Consider the following 27,076-nt stretch of genomic DNA (forward strand, 5'->3'; position numbering starts at 1 on the left):
TTAATTCCAGTCTATCTTCTCTATAATACATCTTCTATATAGCTATCAAATTAGTATTTCTATGACACATATCTGATCATGTCACTCCTTAACTGAAAAATAAAATCTTTAGTGGCTTCCTAGGGCAGCTAGATGGAACAATGAATAGAGTTTTGGGCCTGGAGATAGGAAGATCTGACTTCAAATAGAGCTTTAGACATTTACTAGCTATGTGACTACTTAAATTCTGTTTGCCTCAGTTTCCTAATCTATAAAATGGAGATAATAATAGCATCTGCCTCTCAGGGTTGTAGTAAAAATCAATTGAGATAATATTTGTAAAGTGCTTAGTACTATTCCTGGCACATAGTAGGTGCTATATAAATGTTATTTGTTATTTTTATCATCATTATTACCTCTAGAATAAACTTCTCAATTTGTAGCATAAGACCCTTTGCAATGTGTCTTCAATCTATCTTCCTAGTCTTATTTCCCGTTTCTTGCCTTCAAGTACTCTCTACTCTAGCCAAACTGCGCTACTAAGAGACTTAGCACTTAAGGGAGTGTATAAATGTCAGTTATTAGTAGCAGTAGTAGGATTAGATGAATATGTAAAGCATTTATGATTTTATCAGCATAGTAACATTATCAGTATTATTTTTTAAAAAGTCCAAATAATACTCTCATTTAGTGAACGTGAAGTCAGAAAAACATTAGTTTGACCTTGTATCCAGATTTTTAGTTAGGAAAATATTGTTGTCATAGGGTAAGCATCTAAAAATGGATTTAGTTGATCAAGAAGAAAGGCATAATTTACCTTCAGTGGATTCAATTTTGGTACCTAACATGAAAGACTTTAGCCTTGAAGGGTGAGAAGTGTTGTCAATTTTAAATCTCCCTCAAGGCAAATGTTAATTAAAAAGCCACAGAGAGAAGAAACATGAAAACGAAAGAGACACCACCAGGTAAGCAATAAGACTCTCAGGAGCCTTAAGGGAAACGAAAGAATGGATCCAACATGTCCATAGTTATTAATTTTAAGTTTTAGAAAAACCACACTGCTATTGGAACAACAAATTTTACCAACATAAAAAAGTCTGGCAATGGATGAATGTCTATCATTTATTTCAATACCTAGCTTTAAAAAAATGTAGACTATGTAGAATACCAAATGAAAGAATTTATTTAAACTGCTGAAATTCACCTCACCATAGAAAAATGAACTACTCTGGTATATACAATATGCTAGGGATGCCCTAATACTAAAAGGTATGAGGTAAATGCCAAACTGGGCTTCTCAAGGTCAAACGATTCATGAATAATTGCTCTTATGTTCTTTCTAGTAAGGTACTCCTTTGTAGTAAATTAATGTTAAAAGGGGGGAACAATGATGCTATTCATCCAAACTTGTGATATTAGGAGATAATACTGAGGGGAGTTTTGAGGTTCCCCACCCCCAGCAATAGGAGACATATTTTTAATATAACAATCAATGAATTAGCAATCATTTACCACGTGCCCTGTATGTGCCATGAACATAGGAAGATAGCTTAGTGTAGTACATAAAGAGTGACTGTGAAGCCAGGAAGTCCTCGGTTCAGGTCCCTGACACATAGGAATTATGGGGTCCTGGGAAAGTCAGTTAAGCTTGTGGTGCTCTTGACAACTTTCCAAGATTAAAAATTGCAGAAAAAGATAACAACCCATGTGGGTAAAGCTTCCTCACCAGGGAGTTAGTTTCCTATACCAGTGGAATAACAGGTCCACCCCCTGCCCCTATCCTACAGGCTAATCAATGAGCCAGATGTTATGTTTTAACATTTTCTCTAGTAATCATCTCACAGGCAGAAGAATGCCTCTATAAGGCAGTAGATGAGAAGCCTACAGTCTGCAGCCATGGGTCAGTACAAAGCCAACTAACCAAAATCGGGCTCAAACCTTATCACCACTGCAATCTTAAGTTGGAATGGAACTTAAGAGGTTGTTCCAACTGCAGATGGGAAAACTGAGGTCCAGGGAAATAAAATTTAATGATTTGCCCATGGTTATAGAGCTAATTATTAGCAGAGATGTACCTCCAATCTGAATTTCAATTTCACAAACATTGTCTTTTTGTTCTAGAATTAATTTTTAGCCCATTATACTTCAGTTCAGATTTTAATACATGTTTTGAGAGTTCAAATTTTAAAATGAAAGAGAATCACACATTATTTGGCTAGAAAAGTGAAGAGAGCAAATAATAAAAATACATCTTAAATAAAAGTAATTTAAATATGTAACTATATGATTCTATAGTCTTGAATTGTTAACACATTACACTTTTGATTTAATAAATGTTAAGTATAGCAGATGAATGCACAGAACAAATATTTAATGTCATCATAGGTTCAAAAAATTTCTATTTAATTATGTATAAAATTGTTTCCTTTCACATGTACAATATATTTTTTTAATTTTCCTTATGCCTGCCAAAAATTGAATGTACATTTTGTAATAAAAAATTTCTAATGTAAGAAGAAAATATATAAGCACCAAATGTTTTTTGATAAGTAACACAATGTACAAGATTGTATAAACCACAAAAATTAATCCTATTTACCCAATTTATGAAGTAAGCCTGGGTAAATTTAACAACTTCTAATGTAACCAATAAGCTGATTGGAATGAGGTTGTTGAAGAGGATGATAAAAGTCAAGAAATTCAATCCAAAATTGCTAGCACCACCATCTGTTAAAAAGGAAAAAAAAGTTATTTCTGGTGACAAAAAAAAGTAAAATAACTTAGAACTTCAATAGGAAAAAAATTGTCTTTTAATATATGATAAATAATTATCAATTTTTCATACATGTTGGGCAGATAATAGTCCCTTTTTCTCAAATATATGAATTGTGTTTCAGAATCAATGCTCACACTATTGGCAAGTCCTTTTAAGAATCATTACTAATCAAGAAGTCCTTGGACAACAAGGAAAAAGCAGCGAGTTAGAATGTGCAAATTTCACAGAAGCAAGGATTATCTTACACAAGATCTTATCAGGAGCTTCTTTGAAAAAAAAAACTGTCTATAGTATATATTTCCCTCAGATTTAAATACACAATATTCTGCTTCATCAACAATCAAAATGAAAAATGATCCATCCACCTCACCCCACACCTTTATACTGAATATTTGTGATTTTCCTGCCTTTTTGACCTCTCCTGTTTTATTTCTCTTGCTATTTTCTTATCCTCCTTTGTCCCCTTAAACCTGTATATTTCTCACGTATATGTATTAGGTTCTCTTTTTGTCCAACTTTCTCTTCTTTCCCTTGGTGAATACTGGCTCTGAGGTCCCCTCTACCTCAAAATGTTATGAACCTGGTAAGTTCTTCCACTCCAATGACCTTAAGGTCTTAATTATCTCCTCTATGTAGGTGATTCCCAAATATGTATTTGCACACTACATGTCCCCAGGCTCTTCCCAGAACTTTGATTGCATACTCCTGCTACTTCCTGGATATGTTCAAGTAAATATTGCTCTATCACTTCAAACTCAACATATTTGGACTGGAACTCAGCATCTTCCTCCCTAAACTGTCTCTATCCCTAACATTTTTATTTTTGACAATGGCACTATCATCCTCCCAGTATCCCAGGCTCATATTTGGCATTCAAGGCCCTCCCACAATCTGGTTTCCAACTTTATCTCATCCTACTCCCCTTTGTATCCCAGTCACCAAGGACTTTGCCCCATGATCTCACCTTGCCCTAGCTTTCGATGCTGTTCATTCATTATCATAATAATATGTTATTCCTAGACTGATCTTTCTTTCTCCTCTTCATCTGCTAAAATCCTTGACTTCCTTCAAGATGCAATTTAGATACTACCACTCTGGAAAGTCTTCCACGAAGGAGCCAGGGAAAGTTCTCTCTCTCTCTCTCTCCAACTTTCTTATAAGACTTTGGTCATATTTCTCTTTATAGTCCATCCCAATCTTTCCCTTGTGTCAGTTACTTTTGTACATACTACTTATTGCTTCCCCCAATCAATTATAAACAATATAAGTACAAAATCATAGTAGCACCAAAGCTATTATTATAGGCTACAGGAATAACAAATGACGTAAGGATAACAAATCAATTACTTTAAGACTAGCTTTGGAAGGCATGCATCCCTGAACAAATGTTATAAAGCAGAGAAAGAAAATGAATTTTTCTACAAGATTTCCTGGTATTTTTAAAACATTTTTCTAGAGTGAGAATTATTTATTAGCTAGATACATATCAAAAGGAATTACAAAGCATTTATTAGAAATGCTCATTAGTGTTTCATTAAGTCCATAATAGTAAAGAATATAAATGTTCTTAAAGGAAACTATTTTAATGACACTTCTCAGCAGGAAAGCTTGACTAATAGTAGAGAATTCATTTGCTCTCATGAATTGAAAGTCAAAGTATTTTCACTTTTAACATGTTTTAAAGCTTGTAAAATACTTCAAAGCTCCCAAATGATTATTGCAATTGCCATAAACACAAACTTAGTTGAGCTCTCCTTTCATTAGTAAATGTAACTGAGCAATTTCCTACTTAAAAAAAATCTTTTTAAAAGAAACTTTCATTTGCTGTATATCCCTGTGTATATGTACTGAACCATCTTGTATTCTTATAAAATTTACATTTAAAAAATGAAGATTATAAAAATAAATTGATTATAAATTTTATTTTCAGTAATTTTATCATTATGGCAAACATAAAAATCAGCTTCTCTTTGCCTTTTATATCAGACTTATTTTCCAGGAACAGTCAGAACATTTTCCAAATGCCTCAAGGATTTTTTGTATTCTAGAACTGATTTCTTCTCAGTGTGGAGAATTCCCTCCATGTGGAAACTCAGGAGGAACTTAGAGTCTTAAAACACTACCTGGGGCACTGAGAAGTTTAAGGATGTGCCAAAGGTCACAAAGTCAGCATGTTCCCAAGGTAGGTCTTACTAACTCAAGGCCAGCCCTCTATTGCCTCAAAGACAGAGACTGAGAGACAGTGAATGCCTTCTGGGTACATTCACAAGAGTCCACAGTGCTTTGATATTTTCCCCACAGTCATTCATTGAGAAATTTCTGAATAAAATTTTTTTTTAAATGCAACACAATGCAAAGAGTACATCATTATCTGGATCTGAGAAGGCGCATGATATAACAAGACTCATAGCCTAATGAATTTCATTTAGGTACTCTAGAATTAGTATTCTTATAAGCTGAGACTCCTCTGTTCCAAAAGGATTCATATAAAAGCAATAAACAGCTCTTTTCATTGTCTTTAAAGATGGTTGTTTGGAACTGTTTAAACATGAGTACCAAAATTATCCTTATGACATAGGAAACACCTTTTGACATAATTATTTTAAGACTTACAATTGAGATTGAGATACCAATCCCTTCCAGAATGCCTTCGATTCCAAATAGCTGAACCAATGGAACAGATTAGAGACATGGCAATCAATATACAAAATAAAATCAGTATTTGTATGTTTGTAATCCGTTCCACATTGGAGAGCTTCAGGGGTGGGCTTGTTGAATTCTGCAGGGAGAAAAGAAAACAACCAAAATGAGTTCTCAAAATGTGTGTGCTTGTGTGTGTATGTATGTAATAGTTTATTAACCGTGTAAGCCATGATTTCCTGTACTTTGAGATTTAAACTATTCATTAGAATAATGAATATTTATAAAAGATACAGCTTCTCTCCCAAACTCAAATTCAATATTATAATTATTCAACACTTCTAAAAGTAAAATAAACAAAAATTCTTTACAAATAAACAAAATATCTCCAAGTAAAATTTAAATAAAATGCTTTCCTTTGAATTTATATGTACCTATATTATACCCCAAAGGAATCCCTGCAACCACAGTACTGTTCCATGAGCCAGGATGGGTTTTGGCTACTTTGTGGTGGCTTCAGGATTCAAGCTGCCACCCTCATTTACTAGCACCCCACAAATCCTTAGTTTCCTTTCCCCTGGTTCCTAAGAAAAAGCTAATCAATCCTTTAAGCATTTATAAAGATTTTCTATGAAGCCTTACGAAGGAATATAGAAGGGCAGGAAATAGGGGAGTAGGTTTCTGTTAATGGATGAAAAGTTTAGTTTACAAAAGGTATTTACAAGTGATACCTGCTTCTTCACCAACCATATCAGAGGTGTCAGACATGGGCTGCATAAGGCCCAAAACACTTCTAGCATGGGCCAACCCAAATTAAAATGCAACTGGGCAATATTTAACAAAATAAATAAAAATACAATAAAACATAGATAATTTTACATTTTAAAACTAAGTTAATATGTTGCCCACAGGGATGCAAACTAAATAAAAATACAATAAAACAGATAATTTTACATATTAAAATTAAGTTAATATGTTGCCCATAGGAATCTAGATTAGACACCCTGTTTTTTTGAGTTTGACACCACTGATATACATGATATTTGTCGTTCTTCTTAACTTCTGCTCACCATTAAGTATTTCTTTGACTCTTAATATTAATTTACTTCTAGTTCTACAGATTGGGAGTTGACTGGCTAGAGCTATCTTTTGCAAGTTTCCAAAATCTTCTTCCCTAGTTATCACTGTAACAGGGAGAAGTATGCGCCTAATCAATCAATCAATCAATCACTCAACTAAGAAGCATTTATGAAGCACCGACTATGTTCCAGACACTGTTCTAGGGGCTGGGGATACCAGTGTAAAGAATGAAACAATCCCTATTTGAAAAGAACTTACATTCAAATAGGAAAGGGATATATATATGAGTATAAACAGAAGATAAAGACAATAAATACAAATAAATGCAAAGCACTTAACTAGGAGGCAGTTTGGGAGGGAGGGCACTAGAAATTGGAGGGATCAGGAATGGCTTCATGTAAAAGTTGGTCCTTGAACTGCCTCTTGAAGTAAGAGGGGAATTCTATAAGTTGAGGAAGGAGTGCATTCAACACAAAGAGGACAGCTGGTACAAAGCTATGGGTAAAGGAGTCGGACTGATATATGTGAGGAAGAGAAAGGCCAGTCTGACTAGATTGCAGAATGTAGGAGGGAAGTAACGTCTAATAGTGCTGGAAAGATAGGTTGGGGTCAGAAGATAAAAGGTTTCAAAACCAAAAAAAGGAATTTGTATTTTATCCTAGAGGCAATAAGAACCTTTGGAGTTGGCTGAGTAAGAGAGTCACGTGGTCAAATCTGCCCAATGTCAGGAAAATTACTTTGGCAGCAGTGTGTAGATTGATTGAAGTGGTGACAGATGAGGCATGGAGATCAATCAGAAGTCAGTCGCAATAATCAAGGTGAAAGGTTAAAAGAATCTGAAGTAGGGTGGGTAGCTGGGTGAGTAAAAACAAAGGGGGGGGTTGGATATGAGAGATAATGTAATGGTAGAAATGATAAGATTTGGCCTGACTGGATGTGGGAGGAGGGGTGAAGGAATGTAAGGACTTGAGGACAATGCTGAAGTCATGAACTTGAGAGACTAAAAACATTTAAGTGCTTTGAGAGAAATAAAGAAGCATGGAAAAAAGGAGTCCCCCAGTCTCTGACAAACAAGTAGCTTTTCTTGCCAAGGCCAACATCTCTACATGTGTGCTTGATTTCATATTGTCTTTCCTTCTCTAGCAGACTCAATCTACTCAATCATCCTCTCAAACCTTCAATTTCTTCTGGTTCCTTTCCAACTTCCTTCAAACATGCTCAAGTTTCCCTTACCCTTAAAACACTCTTGCTAGACCATACATAAGACTATAGACATAGATAACAGCCTCTCATGCTGTTGTCCTACATCTTTCCTCATTTTATCAGCCAAATTTCTAGAAAAAGTTGTCTATACTTCTTGTCTTCATTTCCTTTCCTCTCACTCACTTTTCAATCCTTTGCAATCTGACTTACATTCCCCTCACTCAAATGAAATAGCTCTCTCCAATTACTAATGATCTCTTAATTGCTACATTTGGTGGTCATTTCTTAGTCTTCATCTTTCTTGACCTATCTACTGCATTCAACCTGTTGACCATTCTCCTCTCTGGGTTTTCATGACATTACTCTCTCTTACTTCTTTTCTTATTGCCTGACCACTCTTTCTATTTTGCTTGCTGGCTCATCTTCCATACCACACTCCCTAATTCTGAGTATTACTCAATGTTTTTTTTCCTGGACCTTATTCTCTCTATATACCCATTCTCTTGGTAACCTTGAAACTTAAACTCATAAGAGCTGATATCCCATTTTCAGATGACCTAAGCAGGGACTTCCAAATTTTATTGTTCCTCGGTTTGGTCATCTTGGGTCAGTCGAATGGCCAAGATTTAGGCAAGAGCCTTTTTGTCCCTCTGCAAATTTCCAAAGAGATATTACTCTTCTCTTTATAGGTACCTCCCCTGAATTTCAGTCCATGGTGCTTCCTTCATCCCATCCTGGATGTCTACATGTTGTGGTTGCAACAAAAGCTTCTTGTCTTCTCATCTCACCTTATGTTATGACTGGTTGGTTTCTACCTTGATGAAATAGTAGTCTTTTGCAACTATACTACATGGACCTTAAGTCTCAAGGCAATAAAGCAAGAGGGACCTTTTAGCCCTCTCCATTGGTATTCCACCTGCATAGCTACTTCCACCATATTCATTTGTTCTCTCATTCTGAGCCTGCTTTCCCAGATGGACAGATACTACTCTGACATTTTTTGCCAAGTTAAACTCATAGACACCAGCGATGTCCCCTCCGCTAAAAGTCCAATCACTTGGTCATGTTGGGTAATGAATCATTAGCTTTGCTAGGGCTTGTCCTGCAGGGGATGAGTCCTAAATACAAGAACTCTAATGACAAAAAGGCACTAATGATCTATTATTACTCCCTCTAATACCAAAGACTTTTCTGCCATATACCATCCCTAATATTATTTGAAACTGTTGAAGAGTTCTATATAGTAACATGCAAAAGAGAATTACAAAGAGAACTTAATCGTAGTGTAGTAAAACTAGTAGTTGTCAGCCCATCATCTCCTCTTGAAGGCCATTTGTTCTCTACAATCGATGAGATGGACAAAAGTGAAGTGAAGGTAGAACTATTTGTTCATCTGCCAGGCCCTCTTATTCATGGTATGTATATTGAAAAATCACATTATTTAGAGTCCAAGGTAAGGAAGATATCCTAGCAGCAGAAGTGGGCAAGTGGACCTGTGCATGATCACAGGCTATTAAGTATCAAGCTCCTGAAAAGACTCCAGTGATTGGTGGCAGGTGGACATTAATTTACTAAACACATCCCCTATAGCTCAACATAATCAATTTGGCACAGTGATAGATAAAGACAAATTTGCACATTTCTAGTTGTCGTAAAGATGATGCTACCCAACCTATGTTAAGCAAGTTAAACAGAGCTTTTAATCTATGGAACTAAAAGATAAATTTGCTTTGACTAAGATGAAATTAATAATGGCTTCCACCTGGGTAGGGTTAGTATCATAACCAGATGCCCAGGGTAGCACAGAGAATATTTACTGACCCCTGTAATTCCTAGAATTTTTGCACCACTATATCCTGTGCCATATTCTGCTTTCTAAATTACTGTTTATCATTCATAACATTTTAAAAATCACTGCTGTCGGCAGCTAGGTGGCGCAGTGGATAGAGCACCGGCCCTGAAGTCAGGAGGACCTGAGTTCAAATCCGGCCTCAGACCAAACACTTGATACTTACTAGCTGTGTGACCCTGGGCAAGTCACTTAACCCCAATTGCCAAAAAAACAAAAAAAAAGAGTTCTTTTGGGCAGCTAGGTGGTGCAATGAATAGAGCGCTGGCCCTGAAGTCAGGAGGACCCGAGTTCAAATCCAACCTCAGACCAATCACTTGACACTTACTAGCTGTGTGACCCTGGGCAAGTCACTTAACCTCAATTGCCTTAAAAAAAAAGATTACAAAAATCACTGCTGTCAATATTTTAAAAAATAAATATTTGTGTTTCTGTCAAAGTGGAGGTTCTCATCAGACTATACAAGTCTGGAATGGGAACTCTTTACCAGTACAAACTGCAGCCCACCTAAGACTTAGTGGCTAAGTTCTAAGGAGTTGCCAGAGGCACAAAGAGATTATTTGATGTACCCAGAGTCACAGAGCTAATGCCAGAGGCAGCATTTGGGAGTCTTTCTGACTATACAACACTTAGGTTAGTTTAGAAAGTGATATCCAGAAAATATTTTGGATGTTCATACACTAAAATGATGGTTTAGGGGTGAAAAAGTTCATCCTGGTAGTTAAAATAACAGAATAACATAATCTGCTTAAGGATAAACACACAAATGTGCTAGAAACTAGATGCAAAATAAAACTTAAAAACTAGTACACCAAAAATTTTCACAACTCAAGAGGAACTTACCTGCATAAGCTTGGTATCATGTCCAGTATAGACCACTATCCCATGAACCCATTGTGTATTTCTCAATTGAGCTCCTCGTAGAAGAATTTGATCAGCTCCCAGGGGAACAGTTCTGTAATGAAGGATATATTATATCAACAATAAAATCTATTCCTTCTAAAACTCTGAAAAAGCATTTTGTTTAGTCTGAAAAAAATTCCCCCTTAAACCAATTAATGACTTCTATGTTCCTAATGTCATAATTGTTTTCCAAAATGAACTTTATTTTGTTTTCCCTGAGAATTTTAGGAATTACTATCATTCTTACAAACTGACATGGAATATTTTGAACTCTTGCACATTTATGCTTTCTGTTGAATGAGTCTGATCTACTTTGACTTTTAAAATACTTGGATTTAGATATCATCTTTTTTTCTCCCCAAAATGAAAAAAGAAATGTTTCAAAATCTCCTTTTAACCTTGAGAAATACTAGGTTTAAAAATAATTTCATTTATCTCTAACACACATATTGGTTAGTCAAAGTTACCTCTTCCTCTCTCTCTTTTTTCTTTCCAATTCTACCTATTGATAAAATTTGTCCATCTTTGGGCACCCAGGAGTAACTAACTAGTGATCTACTAATATACATGGCTTCTATGTACTTAATAATATATATTCTTTGGAGAGTTGATTAATTCATATTGATCTTATAGTAGTGATGTGCTGTTGTGAGGATTCCCATTGAAGAGAAAAGTGAAAATGGTCAGCACAATCTATTACCCAACAGACCAATTTTCCAATAATAAGGCAAATGATCAATTGTGTCTTTCATATCTATTCTGGGGACGAAGAATAGAACTGGGAAGCACACAACCTTAAACATTTACAAGATTCTTCTGAGACAGTAATAAAAAAAAGGGGGGGGGGAAGAGGGATTTAATAAAAGAAAACAAATGGCTAAAGAGCTTAACATTGGGTAGCTCGTTTTTAAAACTAGTATGAACCAAAAAAAAAAAAAGGCAAACAGGAGCCCAATGAGAAGAATAGTGGGTTTGGGAGAGGAGAACCATAGAAAAACCTATCTTTGAACAAACAAGGGTTAATTCTCTTCAAAATGTAGAATTTCTTAGTCAAGTAAAGTCAACAAGCATTAATTAAGCACCTACTATGTGATGGGTACCATGCTAAGTGCAGCAGACAAAGTAATTGATGCCCAAGACATTATAAGCTAATAGATAAATTAGAGAAATATATATGTTCTACCAAATGGATAAACAATGAGAATTTCTTTTCTTATAAGTCTATATTTTGGTCACATGAAGAAACAGATCCTCCAGCATAGACCTCTGATGTCATCTTTCTTGATTCAGTGAATTATGTTCCTGACTAATTGGAAGGGCAGAGCACTGACACATAAAATTACTCCAACAAAATAAAGCTACCTAACACCATAAAAAACAAGAGAGATCTTAGGGAATTGTCCTACAGTGTTGGCCCTATACCAAATCAGAGTAGGAAAAAGTAATAATAGAACCAGTTAGATACTTTGTGCAAAAGGACACATGGAAGACTAAATATCCTTTTTTCCCTTTGTTCCTCCCTAACTTGATGCTCAAACAAGACTTAAACCGGGCTAACACAGGTTGTCCCCACTCCAAAAGGTTTTGGAGATTTTTGAAGTTGTTAGACTTAAAGCACAAAAGAGTTACACTCAGATGCATATACTGCCATTTTTATCCCCAAACAGGACTATAATAGTCACACTTGTGGCTAATGCCAATTCAATACCAATATATTAGTAATTAAAATTGGAGAAAAAAGGAAATAAGACCATAGAGAGTTGTCACCATCAATTTAAACAATAGCTCTATTTAAGTGAGCTAGCATGGACTAGTGGTAGAGTAAAAACAATACTGGTTTGAAGTCAAGGAAGAGCAGATGTCCTTCCACATTCACCATAGCCAGGTCAACTCTTTGAGCTAGTTTCCTCATCTATAAAAATGGGGATGATGATAATACTTATACATGCTTGCTTTATAGATTTAGTGTGAAGATCAAGACATCTCTTTCTATATAACATGCATATAAAGATATACATATATGTGTATATACACATATATAATAATTTGTACTATATAAATGTCAGTTTTAAGACGTTAAGAGACTTGGGGTCAAATTCTGATCCCGTCACTAACTGCAGTATTCTTAGACAAGTCAATTAACTGCTCTGGGTCAATGTTTCTTCATCTATCAAGTGGGGATATGTCCTACTTACATTACAAATTTATAAGAAAAAAAATGAATTGTGTAATTATGACTAAGTTGGTACCCAAAGATGAGAGAGAAAATGTACTTTCCACCCCCTCCTTTGCAGAGGTGGAGGACTATGGCTGTGGAACACTGCACATACTGTCAGCTTTGATTGATGTGTTGGTTAATTTTGCTCAACTGTTTTTTTTTTCTTTCCTTTTAAAAATTTCTTATTTAAAAAATGGAAAGGCAGGGATATACTTGGGAACTAAGATGATGTAAAATGAGATAACATTTGTAAAGCACTTAGCACAGTGCCTGGTATGTAACAAGTGCTTTAAAAAAGCTTATTCTCTTGTTCCTTTCCCCTAAAAATAAAATACATAATATTTTTTAATCATGAAAGTACTTTGAAAAGTTAAACATGTCATAGAAACCCATGGGTCAGAAATTTTGGTTCAATTTTTCCATATAGAATAAGCTCCTTAAATACATTCTATGAGTAGACATTTTATGCTGAGCAGTGCAACAGAATGGAGTGGTTTGGCCTCCAGTGGCACAAAAACATAGAGAAACTGGTAGGAGAGTATGGGTACCAGCCAGGCAAGAATAGTAAAGTGTAGACATAGCACACTTACAATTCCTTGTATGGGGAATACTTTCATATATTAGTATGGAATTTTGGAAATTAACTTTAAATTATTTTAAAACCACAGAGAATCAATTTTATACTCTCAATGAAGATTAAATTCATGGAAAATCAAAGTCATCTCATGCTCAACTATAAACATGAGTCAAGAATGGAAAGTATTGGGGGCAGCTAGGTGGCACAGTGGATAGAGCACCGGCTCTGAATTCAGGAGGACCTGAGTTCAAATCCGGCCTCAGACACATAACACTTACTAGCTGTGTGACCCTGGGCAAGTCACTTAACCCCATTGCTTACCCAAAATAAAAGAATGGAAAGTATTGGCAGATATTCCTTAGTGCTAAACTTATGTGTTCAAATACTAGCTGGTCATTTGATGTAAGTAACAACTTGATGACACTGGGGGAAAAAAATGAAGGCTAGAGATATTGACTTAAAAGAGAAAATCCAGAGTCTGAAGTTCATATTCTGATATGATATTGTATAACCTTGGGAATGGTCCAACCATTGAGACAATGGTGGGGAACCTGTGACCTCAAGGCCATATGTGGCCCTCTAGGTCCTCAAGTGCGGCTCTTTGACTAAATCCAAGTTCTACAGAACAAATCCTCTTTGTTCTATAAAACTTGGACTCAAAAGGCCACACCCAAGGACCCAGAAGGCCACACGTGGCCTTGAGGTTACAGGTTCCACAAGCACTTTTCAAAATCCACCACTGTTTGTCACAAGTAGAAGAAAGGCTCCACACAAGGGCTGTTGCTGAGTAACCCCAGAGTGCATGACAAACATCCAGAGCTCCATACTGCATCTTCAGCCATTATCATGAGAGCAATGCCTGTGGAGAAGAAGCCCGACATCTTCACTCCCATCAAAACCAACTGCCATCCAACCACCATTGACAGACATGTAAGCTCAAGCAATATATGAATAGTGGTTGCCCCAGGCCCTGTTCCCACTAATGTCGCTGACAGCCATCATCCAGAAGAACAATCCTGGTGGAGATGAAATCTGGCAATTGCTTCTGCAGGTGCCTCAGCAGCCCCAGTCTCAGCAATTATAGCTACTCAAGATCAGGGAAAAGACCTCTTGCCACTAAAGTTTTTGGCATTGTCAAATAGTTCAACGTCAGAAACATATATAGTTAAATCCACGTAAACAACATTAAAGAGGATGCATTATCATCTGCTACGTAGGGCCTTTCTACATAACTTCCCCCTGAAACCTCCAGTGAGTATTTTCTTCTCCATTATAATGTGAGCTGCTTAAGAATAGGGATTGTCTTACAACTTCTATTTGTATCCCCAGAGCTCAACACAATGCTTTATATATAGGAAGAGCTTAATAAATGCCTTTTTTATTCATTCTTTTACTTGTACCTCAAAATATGATTATGATGGCACATTCAGAATCATTGGTATCTATTATGCCTCAGAACTGATGCTATGAGTCCAGGAAATCTATCTGAAGTCATTTGGAACCTCCTTCTTGGGAATTACTCTACCTTCTCAGGATAGCCCTATATATGAGGAAAGCCTAATCTGAAATCCCATCATTTTTCACTGGGCCATTACCAGCACTCTTCTATACACAGGTCTAAGTCAGGATCTACCAAGCACATCCTGGGGGCCCCTGAAATTTTCCAGAAAGAAAAGGTGGGGTAGAATTATGCTTTGGCATGAATATGACAGTCACAAAGTCTCCTATTCATTCTGATTTAATTGACAATGGACATGCTTCTGAGGGTGTTTAGCTATTAGATTATAAGCATTAGGGAGACTATTCATTGGTTTCCCTACATAATAGAACTACTAAAAAAAACAAACCAACCCTAGACAATGTATTTTCACAACAAAAGAAGCTAAAATGTCAATATTAATAACTAAGCAAATTTCTAGGTAGAGCTTCACATATGTAACACAATCCAGTGGGATTAGGTTGTAAAAAAAAAACTATAACTTATTTTGTACAGTAAAAAGTATTGAATTTAGATCATACATACCCATGTCCATCAAGCCTAATATTGCCAACAAAATCATAAAGATGCCGATTTGGACTCTCACACTCAATTCTGCCAGAAATTCTCATTAAACTGTCAATATCCTTAATCTCTGATGTTGCTGGCAAACCCTGTTTTTACAAAGAAAGAAAAGTTCATCATATTCTGACCATATTAATTGACTCACACACATAACCCTCAGGACTTATCCCAATCTTTCAAGAGGACAAAAAGTCAAGACTTCTTCTTCAACTTCCTTTTGAACCAAGTCAAAGTATTGATTGGGACGAATACTCAACCCCCCCCCCCTTCAACTATGACATAATTTTTAAAAGGGGAAGTATAAGGTAGAAATTGTGAGAGAATGAAAATTTGCAGTATCTAGGATGACACAGTAGTGAGAAGTTAGGGTATAAGCATGATAATTCTCTCTCCAGGGTTAAGTTCTAGAAGAAAGTGGGCATGTTCTCTCAGACTGATTAGGAATGAATTTTGCTCCCAAATTGTCACTGAACTTTCTACTCCCAGAAACAACTTCAGCTAACTTCTCTCTTTATTCTTCTCTCTTCCTACCAATTTGAACCCAGGTGTTTTGTGCTGTTCTAGTTTCATTAGATAATTAACATCCAAGTTACAAATTCACAGCTCACCTAGCCCCCAGGGAACTAATTATCTGAAATAGTATTTCAACTGTGCTTCCCATCTCCAAACCTGTATCATCACAATTTCCAGATGTTTTACATGCAGGTGGCCAGTGGAGGTGGTGTCTCAGCGAGGAGGAATAGTATAAGTTAGAAAATGAAGAAAATGAAAACTTTCTGAACTTAGTGAATTATTTTATAGCATCTTGGGAAATAAACATCCATCTATTTGTTCATCTTAACTTCTTGTGGTTATTTAACACAAAGGAACTAACTTTTGTCATTTCAATACCAGTATATTTTCACTGACCATGTGCCAGACATGTAATAACACAGTAACATGTAACACAATAATGTGTAGTTAAGAGATACCATATGTAAAGTACTTTTTAAACTTTACACTACTGTAAAATGATGATGATTGACTATCTAAATATATTCTGGTATTTTAATAAAAGGAGAATTCTTGTGGAGATGGAGTCATTTGTTTGTGTAAGAAAAAATATGACTAACTTAATTATAATAAGATGCAAACATTGTCATATGCCATAATTCTACTTCCTACCTAAAACTATGGAGGTAAATTAATTCTATTAGCTCTTCAACTCATACACAACTAAATTAAAACCCTAGGGAATGAATTTCCTGAAATTGTAATTATTTCCCTTATTTTCCTCTGTCTCTGTCTCTCTCTCTCTGCCTCTCTCTCTCCCTCTCTGTCTCTCTCTCTCCATCTCTCTCTCTCTCACATACACACAGACACACAGACACACAGACACACACACACACACACTATCTGTCCCTTCTCTACTTTTTTAGTCTCCAACCTTGGAGTTATCTATCACTACCATAAACTTCTACTATCCTAGATGCAAGCTCCACAAATATCCTACTCCTTGGCAAGGCTATAATCTCTATCTAGTCCTTGATCTCCTCCTCTTTTACATCCTTTAGGACCTTTCTTCATTCTCAAACATCTTTGATCTGTCAGTCTCTATTGGCTCCTTCCTATTTGAATTTTCTAAAATGGTGAATTCCTAAAACTCATCAGAAGTTGCTTACTTCCCTACTGACTCATTCTAAGGTATGCTCCACTGTTTACCAGCCACAGATCTCTTTCTACCTTGCTTTCATGTGTTATCTTCCCCCATTATAATGTAAGCTTCTTGAGAGTAGAGACCATCTTGTTCTCGTAACCTCAAAACTTAGCAAAATGCCTGATATAGCAAGTTCTTAATGAAGTAATGAATTCTCTATCTCTTCTTTTGACCCTCTATATCAAACTACCATTTGGTGCCTTTCTTTAACTGCCAAATTCTTGGGGAAAAAAACAAGAACAGTTCTTAAAGCTTCTATTTTCTCATTCCCCATTTACTAAGCAACCCCCTTACCATCTGGTTTTTACACTTACTATTTTATTGACATTTTTCCTTAAAGGTCACCAATGATGTTATTGCTAAATCCAAAGGCCTTTCCTCCATCTTCAATCTTCCCATAGATTTGGATGTCTAGACACTACATTCTCATGGTTCTCCTACTTCTCCAACTGTACTTTAATTGTCTTCAGCTCCTCTTCCTCATCCCTCAATATCATTATGGCCTTGACCCTCTTTTTGTCTCTTTTGCATTCACAAACTGCTACCAATCAAGTTTATTTTCTTTTCCTGAAAGCCTGCTCCCCTACTGGCTTTTCCATTTTGATGGGTGGCACCACCATTCATCCAGTTACCCTTATATGAAACCATGATGTTATTTTCCACTCCACTCTCCATCATTCAGCAATGTTTTCTCTCTCTGCAAGTCATTAAGTTTTCCAAAAAACGTTTTTCAAATCTGGCCTCTTGTCTCTTCTCTCACTGCAACCATTCTAGCATAAAATTTCATTATTACCTGTTTGGATTATTTTAATAGCCATCCCTCCTAGACTGATCCCTATCTAATTAAATCTTCATATCATTTGGAGAGTAAACTTCTTTATTCAAAGATATGATTATATCATTCTTCCATTCAAAATCCTTCATTGGCTAACTATCACCTACCAAATAAAATTTTTAACTCCTTAGCCAACTGTCATTCAGGGTCATTTACAATTTGATACCACCTTACTTTTTCACTTTTACTTCATGCCACTCTACCATCTATCTGTCAAACTAATTCTTAGGATAAATCTCATCTTATACCTTACCTTTGTGCCTTTACTTACATTGTTTCCTATGCCAAGAAAGCTGTTCATTGTCCTTCCTGGATTCTTCACTTGTTAAGATTCTAACCAACTATTAAGATCCAAATTCAATTTTCCAATCATCTATGAATCATTGCCTAATTTAGGGAATCATAAAATATAGAGCTAGAAGGCACTTTAGAAACCATCTAGTCCATCCTTTAACCAAAAGGAATCACACCTTTATAGCATAACAAGTAGCCACCCACTCTATGAAGAATTCCAATGGGAGGAAACCCACAATTCCTCAAAGCTACCCATTCTTCTTTTGGATAAGTCTGTCATGAAGGTTTTTTTTTTCCCTGATACCATATTATATTTGCCTCTCCAACTTCTATTCACTACTCCTGGTGATACTTTCTGGGGTCAAATGGATAAAGTCTAATTAATCTTTCCCATGAAAACTATTTAAATATTAGAATATGAGTATCATGTCCTCTCCCTTCCTTAGTCTTATCTTGTCTTCTCTTCTTTAAACATTCCCAATTCATCCCTTTAATCAATCCTTGTATGATAAGTACTCAAGGCCATTCACCTGGTTGCCTTCCTTTCGATACTTTCCAGTCTAGTAATCAATAAGCATTTTCTTAGATGCCTATCATGAGGGGCAGCTAGGTGCCACACTGGATAGAGCACCGGCCCTGAAGTGAGGAGGACCTGAGTTCAAATCTGGCCTCAGACAAAACACTTGACACTCACTAGCTGTGTGACCCTGGGTAAGTCACTTAACCCCAATTGCCTAAAAAAAAAATGCCTATTATATAGCCCACCATGAATATTCTTTTTAAACCAAAGTATTCAGAGCTGAACCCAATAATCAAAATGTGGTCTGAATAGGACAGAGCATAGAGGGATGATTACCTCCTTACCCCAAAAGCTAGTGACTGTCTTCATGTAAGACTGCATTAACCTTTGTATTTTGGCTGCCTCATCACACTGTTGATATTGAGGTGGTACTCCACTTAAATCTCCAGAGATTTTTCAGAAAAACTGATGTCTCACCATATCCACACCCTGTTGTATACTTGAGAAGTAGAATTTTTGAACCTAAGTATAAAACTTTATATTTATCCCTATTGAATTTCATTGCTTTAGATTCACTGCAGTGATCTAGATCTCTAGGTTTTTAAACTTTGGCAGTCAAGCCAAGTCTATGGACTCTATCTCAGAATAATATGAATATTATATATTTAAATGCATATGATCCAATATAGAGGATTAAAAAGGAGAATTAATTATATTGAAAGATGTAATTTTTTTCCTACCCAAATTCTTATATCCCCCAGGTCAAGAACTTGTGCTAGCCTGACAAGAATGTTTTTTGGATCCTGACTGTCTTATTCAGTATGTTAGATTTCTCTGCTCATTAATCACTTCCCCCACTCTCACAGTAACATATAGCAAGTGCTTAGTTTCTTCCTCTATTATGCATTTATCATATTTCATTGTGTATTATGATTATGTGTAAATATATTTTACATACCAATATAGGTACATGTTATCTTCTCCATTGAATTGAACTTCTGGAGGGGCTTACAACATGCTTGGACCTTTCTTTAGATCACCTGATGTTCATTGAATGCCAATGGAGTACAAGAACTGTCTCATCTGTGATCTTCTGATCTTGCCACATGACTAGCCCATCTGCTTTTTCATTCATATATCTCCGATGATGTCCAACCACTTCTTTTATGCAATTCTTCACTAGCATGTGCTGCAGCCTTCTCATGCCTAGGGTGACTTTAACCTTTAATTCTTTAAAGACTTTGGCAATTCCATATTGGCAACCATACAATATCATTAAAAGAAAATTGTTGTTAGCCAATTGGCTAAGATATAAAATTGTAATTTCTAAGATATTTTTAGGATTTTTCTTAGGAGTAAACTAGTGTTCAAGCCAGTAAAATTAATTTTGGCAAACAACCAACATTCTCTCAAAAGTATGTAAAAATCTCCGTGCATAACTTATTTGTCTCCATATGTAGAGGACAGGAACTCTTTGCGGCTTTTTCTTTATATCCTCAGTGCTTACCAAAGTGCTAGGCACATAATAAGTGCTTAATAAATTCTTGTTTATTGACTGATTGATGTGTCCTCTCTCTCTCTCCTAGGCCTCACCAACACGCAGGAGCACATGTGTGTGCACACACGCACATATAAACACCTCAGACCATAAGCTCTGTGACAACAGACACCCAGCCTAATTTAATCGTAGCATCTCCTCCATCAATTAGCATAGTACTTGGCACATACATAGTAGGTGTTTAATGAATATTTAAATTGAAGAGACATGGAAAAAATAAATTTTTAATATCACTTGATACAACTACAATTGATATGAAAAAAAATAAATGAGATTTTACCTGTCGTATTTTCAGGTTAGTTTCACCATCCAAGTTGGATGTTTCAATGTAACACATGGCCTGGGGCTCACTGTTATTTAAAATTAAAAATCACAAAGATTTAGCCAAAAAAAAAAATCACAGGAGCAGTAATCAATTACATAATGCTCAAACTCACGAAGTCTCAAATCTTATCTTCCCTCTAGGATACAGCAGTTAAATATAAAAATTCCTTTTTACATATACCAGCTCAATTTGAACAGCAAGCCTCAGATTCAGGGTCTGTCTATACATGAGAAACTAATGGACTAGAGTTTTTTTTTCTTCTATCTCATAAGCAATTTGGCTGCAGTAATGCAGTAAGTATTTATCTTAAAGATGTCCTAACTAAATGGATTTGTCTGTCATACTGTAGTCCAATTTGCTCACCATGTACAGGCTCAGCACAGACATTAATATATAAGGAGGGACCTAACTCTGTGTCAAGGTTTAAGGTTAATTCAGAATATCATGTTTGATTCATGTTCAAAGCTGGAATCCTCAATGATGGCAGAAATTGATTAGAACATTCTAGATTGTTTTCCTTATACTTTCAAAACACTTTTTAAGTGATGAAGAAAATCCACTAATCTTCAAATAACTGTCTCCAAAAAAGTCAACTTAGGTCAAATGAATGAATTCTGTTCTCAGTAAAAGTGGGCATATATATGCTTTCTGTCTTGTTACTTCTTTCACCATTTTATAAAGTTTATTTTTTTTTTACCCTGGAAAAAGTCTCATTTTCAGAGATCAGGGAAGGGGGGAAGGATAGGGAGCTAAAATTAGTTTTGCAGTTAAATTTATTTTTGTATATGATTAGTTTCTCTGTAATATGCACAAACCTGGAAAGTCTACTTATTCATGCCCACAACTGAAAAAGGAAGCATTCAAAAATCACATTGATCTATTTAACACTTGGTTGAGGAATTAGCTTGATTTTCCAATTATCTTCAATAAACAAGTTTTAGTTAGTAAATATACTAAAATTCTATCAAAATTAGATGAACTATTGCTTCCCTGTGTACTTCCAGAAAGAAGTTAATATACAGTTAACTAGAAAGTCTGGTAAGTTAGACATATGTGGAATGCCCTAATCAATTTCCAATTTCATAAATAGTTACACTAAGAATCTATAATGGAAATTTAGCTTTTTATGTCTTCAAGATATGAATCAAAAATTGTGTCAATCAAATGTTGCAAAGATTTATTTCATATAGAAATTTTGAAAAACAACTAAATAATTTCACATTCTTTTAAATTCATAAATGTGCCTACTTATCTTCCATAGGAAAGAGCTTTAATTGTGTATATGCTTTCACTGTATCAATTTATTTTTTATCACCATCACAATGGTAATTTAGTTTTTTAGTAACTATTGGTCAATTTGTTACTCCATTAAAGAATCACAAACACAGATTAACAATATGGAAGAATGGAAAGACACCAAATGTTAAATTGAGCAACATGGATGCCATATTGTTGCAGGAAAGCATGAACATTTTCTTGACTGCCCAAAGCCACCTTGACATTCAAATGAGAAGACCCTTCTAATATATATGTATATATATATATATATATATTCTCTCTCTCTCTCTCAAAAATAACCATTTCTTTCAAGGAAATTAAACAGACAACTTTTGTTTGAACTAGATCAAATCAAATGCACACTCAAAATACAAGACATTTTCATTAATAACTGAAGACAGCCCATTACTGAAGCAGTTTTCAAAAGATAGCACTTAGAAAAGACAGCAAAGATGTTTCAGATAAAGAATCATGCTAGATAATAAATATTTTAGCAAATTATGAGGACATCCAAAACACAGACTACAGTCAGAGAGGCAAAGCAGGCTTTGTGATTAGTAAGTGGAAAAATGAAACAAGATGCAGTCACAGGACAGACACTAGGATATAGCTGAAATATATCACATTAACGTGCACTTTGTCACTAGGAATGTGTTGATAATAATTCCAATGCATGCAGTACAAAATGTACAACACTGAGTTTTGTGCAGGGGGTCCTCTACAAATCCCATAAAACCCTAAATCTCAGAGTAGTTACTTTAGGAATAATTTGTCAAAAATTTCAAGCAGTAAAAAGTAGAGGCATTTATTTCTTCTAAAATAAAAGTTGAAAAACAAAATGCAAACTTTTATTGTAGTTTCCCAATAACAGTTTCTTTCATGAAAATTTCTTTAGCTAAATGTCATTTGAGTCAATAATCCTAAAGAGGCAAGAATAAAGCTTCAGTATTTGTTCTTAAATATAGACATATACTAATATTTTACATAAAATTAAAATAAACAAATCCCAAATCTACTTTTACTGTTGTGCTTGAGACTCCTATTGAATCCAATAGGAGTTTGATATGCACAATCAAGGGTCCAAAAGCGACCAGACATCTTCAATTATGTTCTTTAAATGTCTTTAGAACATCTGCAAAATGCCCATTTCTAAGAAAAGCAATTTTTCTGTGTTTCAAAATGACACATTACCCAATAACATTGGGTCAGATTCTTCTAATTTGGTATGAGGACCCACATACACATTTCCTATGCAACTTGTTCATTCTAACCTTGAAGAAAGACTGATGAGATCTGCTGGGAGGTGTTCCCCATTGGTCACTCTCACTATTTCCCCTACTGCCACCTACATATCCCAGTTTGAAATTATTAGAACAGAAAAAAATGAGTAACAGGAAAAAAAAACATAAATGGACAAAAGAGACAGAAAATTTGAAATTATTATATAAAACAATATATGTTAATAAAAATGTCTAAAGGCAAATTTTTCAAAATCTATTTTAACCAGGTCTAAAAGGGCTAGGACAACTTTCAAAAAATTGCTCAGTTGTATAATTTATTTGCAAATCTAGTTCTCAGTTTTAATAAATAATCATGTTTATAAATTTTTATTCCCTCTTGTTAATATCCTCCAGGAAACAAAACTATGACTTCCGACAGTTAATTTATTTAAAAGTCTCTCTCTGTGTCTCTCTTTTTTAAAAGCTTGAAAACATTTTTTAAAAAGAAAGCTTGCATTTTTATTATATCTATTCAACAAATACTCATTCAAAACATTTTCCTAAAAATAATATTTTAATGTCTTTAAACAGTGTTCAATGTTAGAAATGAATTACCTAACTACCATGTTAACATCAAAGTTGTATCACAGCCTTTGAGAAGGTAGAAACTCAGAAATATAATGGCTTTTTCCCCCCAACTGCCACAGTCAGTTCCAGCTAAAAGCATTGGGCAAAATGACTTAGGGAAATAACTCTATGGGCCAATGAATCAAGTTTCAAATGAATGCAATAAGAAGGCCAAGCCAAGAGCCTGCTCCAACTAGCAGTACAGCTAGCTGTCCATTGCTGTTGGAGCTTCCTTCTCATGGGTTTGAGTAACTAAAAAGTAGCATTGGTAACCAAAAAGGCATTTATCAGATAATTTATGAAATATCACTGCTCATTAATATAATATGAAAACCAACATCAGTATATTCTTCTATTTAAAAGTAAAGATTGGCTGTGGTATGATTTCTAGCTCTCATTATTAAAAACAAAAATACAACCTAGGAAAACTCTCACAAAAGTCTCATAGAAGAGATACTGTATAAAAATATGTAACTCTTAGCTAGAAAATCTGGAATATAAAATATCTTAAATGTTAAATGTCAGAATGTAGCATCATCATCATCATTATAAGTGTTGGTCTGCACTTATTTTTTAAAATAGTGTGCTACAGTGAGGAGGTCAATGGATCAAATGGTAGGGGGGCAGGTAGGCATTACAATTCCCACTCTCTCAGTAACTATATTGTTACATTGGCCAAATCAGTTAAATTTCTCATGTTTCAAGGTTCTTTCTTTTCGAAATAGTGGTGATAATACCTGCTCTATGTACCTTGCAGGTTGTTACAAAAAAAAAAACAAATAAGATAATATATGAGAAAACTTTCTGAAAAAGAACAAAAGATTCTACAAATATAAGATGGTATTGTTATCAGTATCATCCTAACAAATCTGTGTCTTGCACTAGTTAATGAATAGCAATGTTCATTACTTGAGCTAATTATATAAAAATAATAACAAGAAGAAAGTCAAATATTTCTAATTCTCCAATAATGCTCCTTTGATTATAGTAAAAGAGAAAGAAACTCCTAACAACAAAAACAATGAACCCTAGAATTATCAGGAGACAAAAGAAAACTGTTTTTTAAGGTTCATAAAAACAAATCTTGCACATGATTTACAATTCAATAATTATATTGTGTAGCTTATGAGATAGATGGATAGAGTCTCAGGTAGCCTGAAGACAAGTGCACATTATTATAATACAAACAAATAAAGAACCCTGTTTCAAAATAGGCATAAAATAACAACATAGAATTCAAAATTAATTGAACGAAAGTTAAATAGTTAATAAGTTAAAAAAAAAAGTCATTCATTTTTGTCATCACCATGCTTGGGTGAAAAGACTTTTGGTTTTACCACAGTATAGGGAATTCCGAGTCCTTGTATAACTTGAAGTCTTAGCAGTGTACTTGGGTTATCAAAAGTACTGAAAGATTAAGTGACTTGCCCCTGGCCATACAGCCAATATGTGGAAAAGGCAGGGCTTAAACCCAGGAATTTCTGGTTTGGGGATATTAGCTACTCAGAATGTCTACAATAACTGTGTAAATTCAGAAACTACTTAAAGTAACTACATGACATTGTTATGATTGGGACCATTCTTGAGGCAAGACATCACTTTCAAAATAGATTAAGGGTTAAGAAGTAAAACTTCCTTCCCTTGAGATACAAACTTAATGCAAACCATTTTCTTAAACTCTCAAAACAATACTGAAATTATTCATGAACAGTTCATCCGGCCAGAGGATAGATGAACTGTTCATAGATTTGCTTCTGTAAATGTCTTGAAAAAATTTTATCAGCACAATTATTTTTCATTAACTCATCACAAATCGAATCACTCTAAGTAATGACCTGATTAAATAGATTTTGAAAAAAGTGCACTTTCCACATTACAAATGTGGATTTTATAAATAAAACTGTCCAAGGAAATGATAATAAACAACCTCTAAAATATTTAATTATTTAAAAATTAATTATTATGTTTAGTTTTATGGCTTTTGTATACAAAATCATTTAAAGTTTATATTGTATAAAGAATAAAATCATCTGATATTTGGAATTCCAATTGTAATACATGGACATCTTAAACAAATGACAAAGTAATACAAAATTATTTTGATTTACTTTTCTGACATGAAGAGCACAGAAGAAAGAATATGCATTTTCAGTGTGTACGTGGGAATAAACCATTTCAAATGGTAATATTACAAAACAGAAAAATATAGGTTGTATTTTTTCCTGTACCATCCCACTGTAGACATAAAAAAAAATGTGAAAAAATATGAATATGCCATTAAGGAATTGATTAAAAATAAATAAAAAGTCAAGGTATGATTAAAATAGCACAATCCATGTATTACCTAAAATAAATGACAGGGAAATTGAATGAGGCTAAAAATACATGCAGAAGTCCTGGGAGTACCATTGCTCCTAAGGATGCCTTCTATATGTAATTCTAACCTTGAAATTTAAAAGTTTAGAACCTATCATTTATTCTATATGATAAGCAGTAAAATGTTTTGACTTTCCAAACATTTTTGAATATTTAAATTAAAATCATCAAAGAGGTTAAAAATTCTTCTGTTTATTCCTTATTTCCTTGGAGCAATCACAGATTCAATGCAGGGTAGAGAAACCAGCCTCTACACTGTTTGAGCATCAGTAGGTATCTCTACCTTGATGATAGGAGTACAGTGTCAGCAGGTATATACTCTTTGCCTTTTATTATAACTATATCTCCAACATTTACCTGAAAGAAAACTGGGAATTGGTTAATTATCTGTAATTGAGTATAGTTATGAATAAATATCCCATTGAGATTAAGTATATGAAGGTGTAAAATCCCTAATAACCACTCAATTTCACAAGATGACAAACAACCAAGAACATAAAATGGAAATGACTGAATACTATACACAGGCTGTCACCAAGACAGACAGTCCATTCTTATCACCTCTAGTACGTTTCATCTAATTTTTCTTTAATGGAATGAATTTAGTGAAATCTACTTATTCTCATCATTCATCACCTTGTTATATCTGTCTCAAACGATGAGAAAATTCTAAAATGGAATCTCAAGAATATTCCTTAGGAAATTCCCAACAAAATTGAAAAGAAATAGCACCAGAAGCAGCATTTATAGGAGCCTCTTGCTAATAAAATCAATTTCTGTTTATCTTGGTAGAATAAATAAAGATGTAATGAAGGAAATCCAACTTTGCCTCTTCTCTCTATTCCCCTGGGTAGCATAAGTTCCTTAATGGAAGGGAATGTGTCATTTTTCATTGTACATCCCCAGTGCCTCCCATGCAGTAGGCAGATATTTTATGATAATGGGTGCTAATAGTTTCACCAATTTTTCCCAAGTAATATATTACATATAACATACATAGACACATACATATAGATAAATACGACATATGTGTGCCCATCTCAAGAGATAAAACGTGACA

At 34.8% G+C, this 27,076-nt stretch overlaps 1 protein-coding gene across 4 annotated transcripts in view; it reads right to left on the minus strand.

The window, feature by feature from the left end:
* The window catches only part of ATP8A1 (ATPase phospholipid transporting 8A1), a 287,178-nt gene that overhangs the window by 185,405 nt on the left and 74,697 nt on the right, over positions 1 to 27,076 (minus strand). For 3 of the 4 annotated variants that reach the window (XM_027836226.1, XM_027836225.1, XM_027836227.1), the window contains exons 7-12: positions 26,300 to 26,373; positions 20,471 to 20,540; positions 15,249 to 15,376; positions 10,371 to 10,482; positions 5,369 to 5,534; positions 2,579 to 2,706 (exon numbers count right to left, since the gene is read on the minus strand). In XM_027836226.1, coding sequence (XP_027692027.1) covers positions 2,579 to 2,706; positions 5,369 to 5,534; positions 10,371 to 10,482; positions 15,249 to 15,376; positions 20,471 to 20,540; positions 26,300 to 26,373 — 678 coding nt within the window. The remainder of the gene's footprint in view (positions 1 to 2,578; positions 2,707 to 5,368; positions 5,535 to 10,370; positions 10,483 to 15,248; positions 15,377 to 20,470; positions 20,541 to 26,299; positions 26,374 to 27,076) is intronic. The other variant, XM_027836228.1, reaches the window with a different exon arrangement.

Source organism: Vombatus ursinus, unplaced genomic scaffold (assembly GCF_900497805.2).
Source record: "Vombatus ursinus unplaced genomic scaffold, bare-nosed wombat genome assembly UNPS02014818.1, whole genome shotgun sequence".
In the NCBI taxonomy this organism is placed as follows: Eukaryota; Metazoa; Chordata; class Mammalia; order Diprotodontia; family Vombatidae; genus Vombatus; species Vombatus ursinus.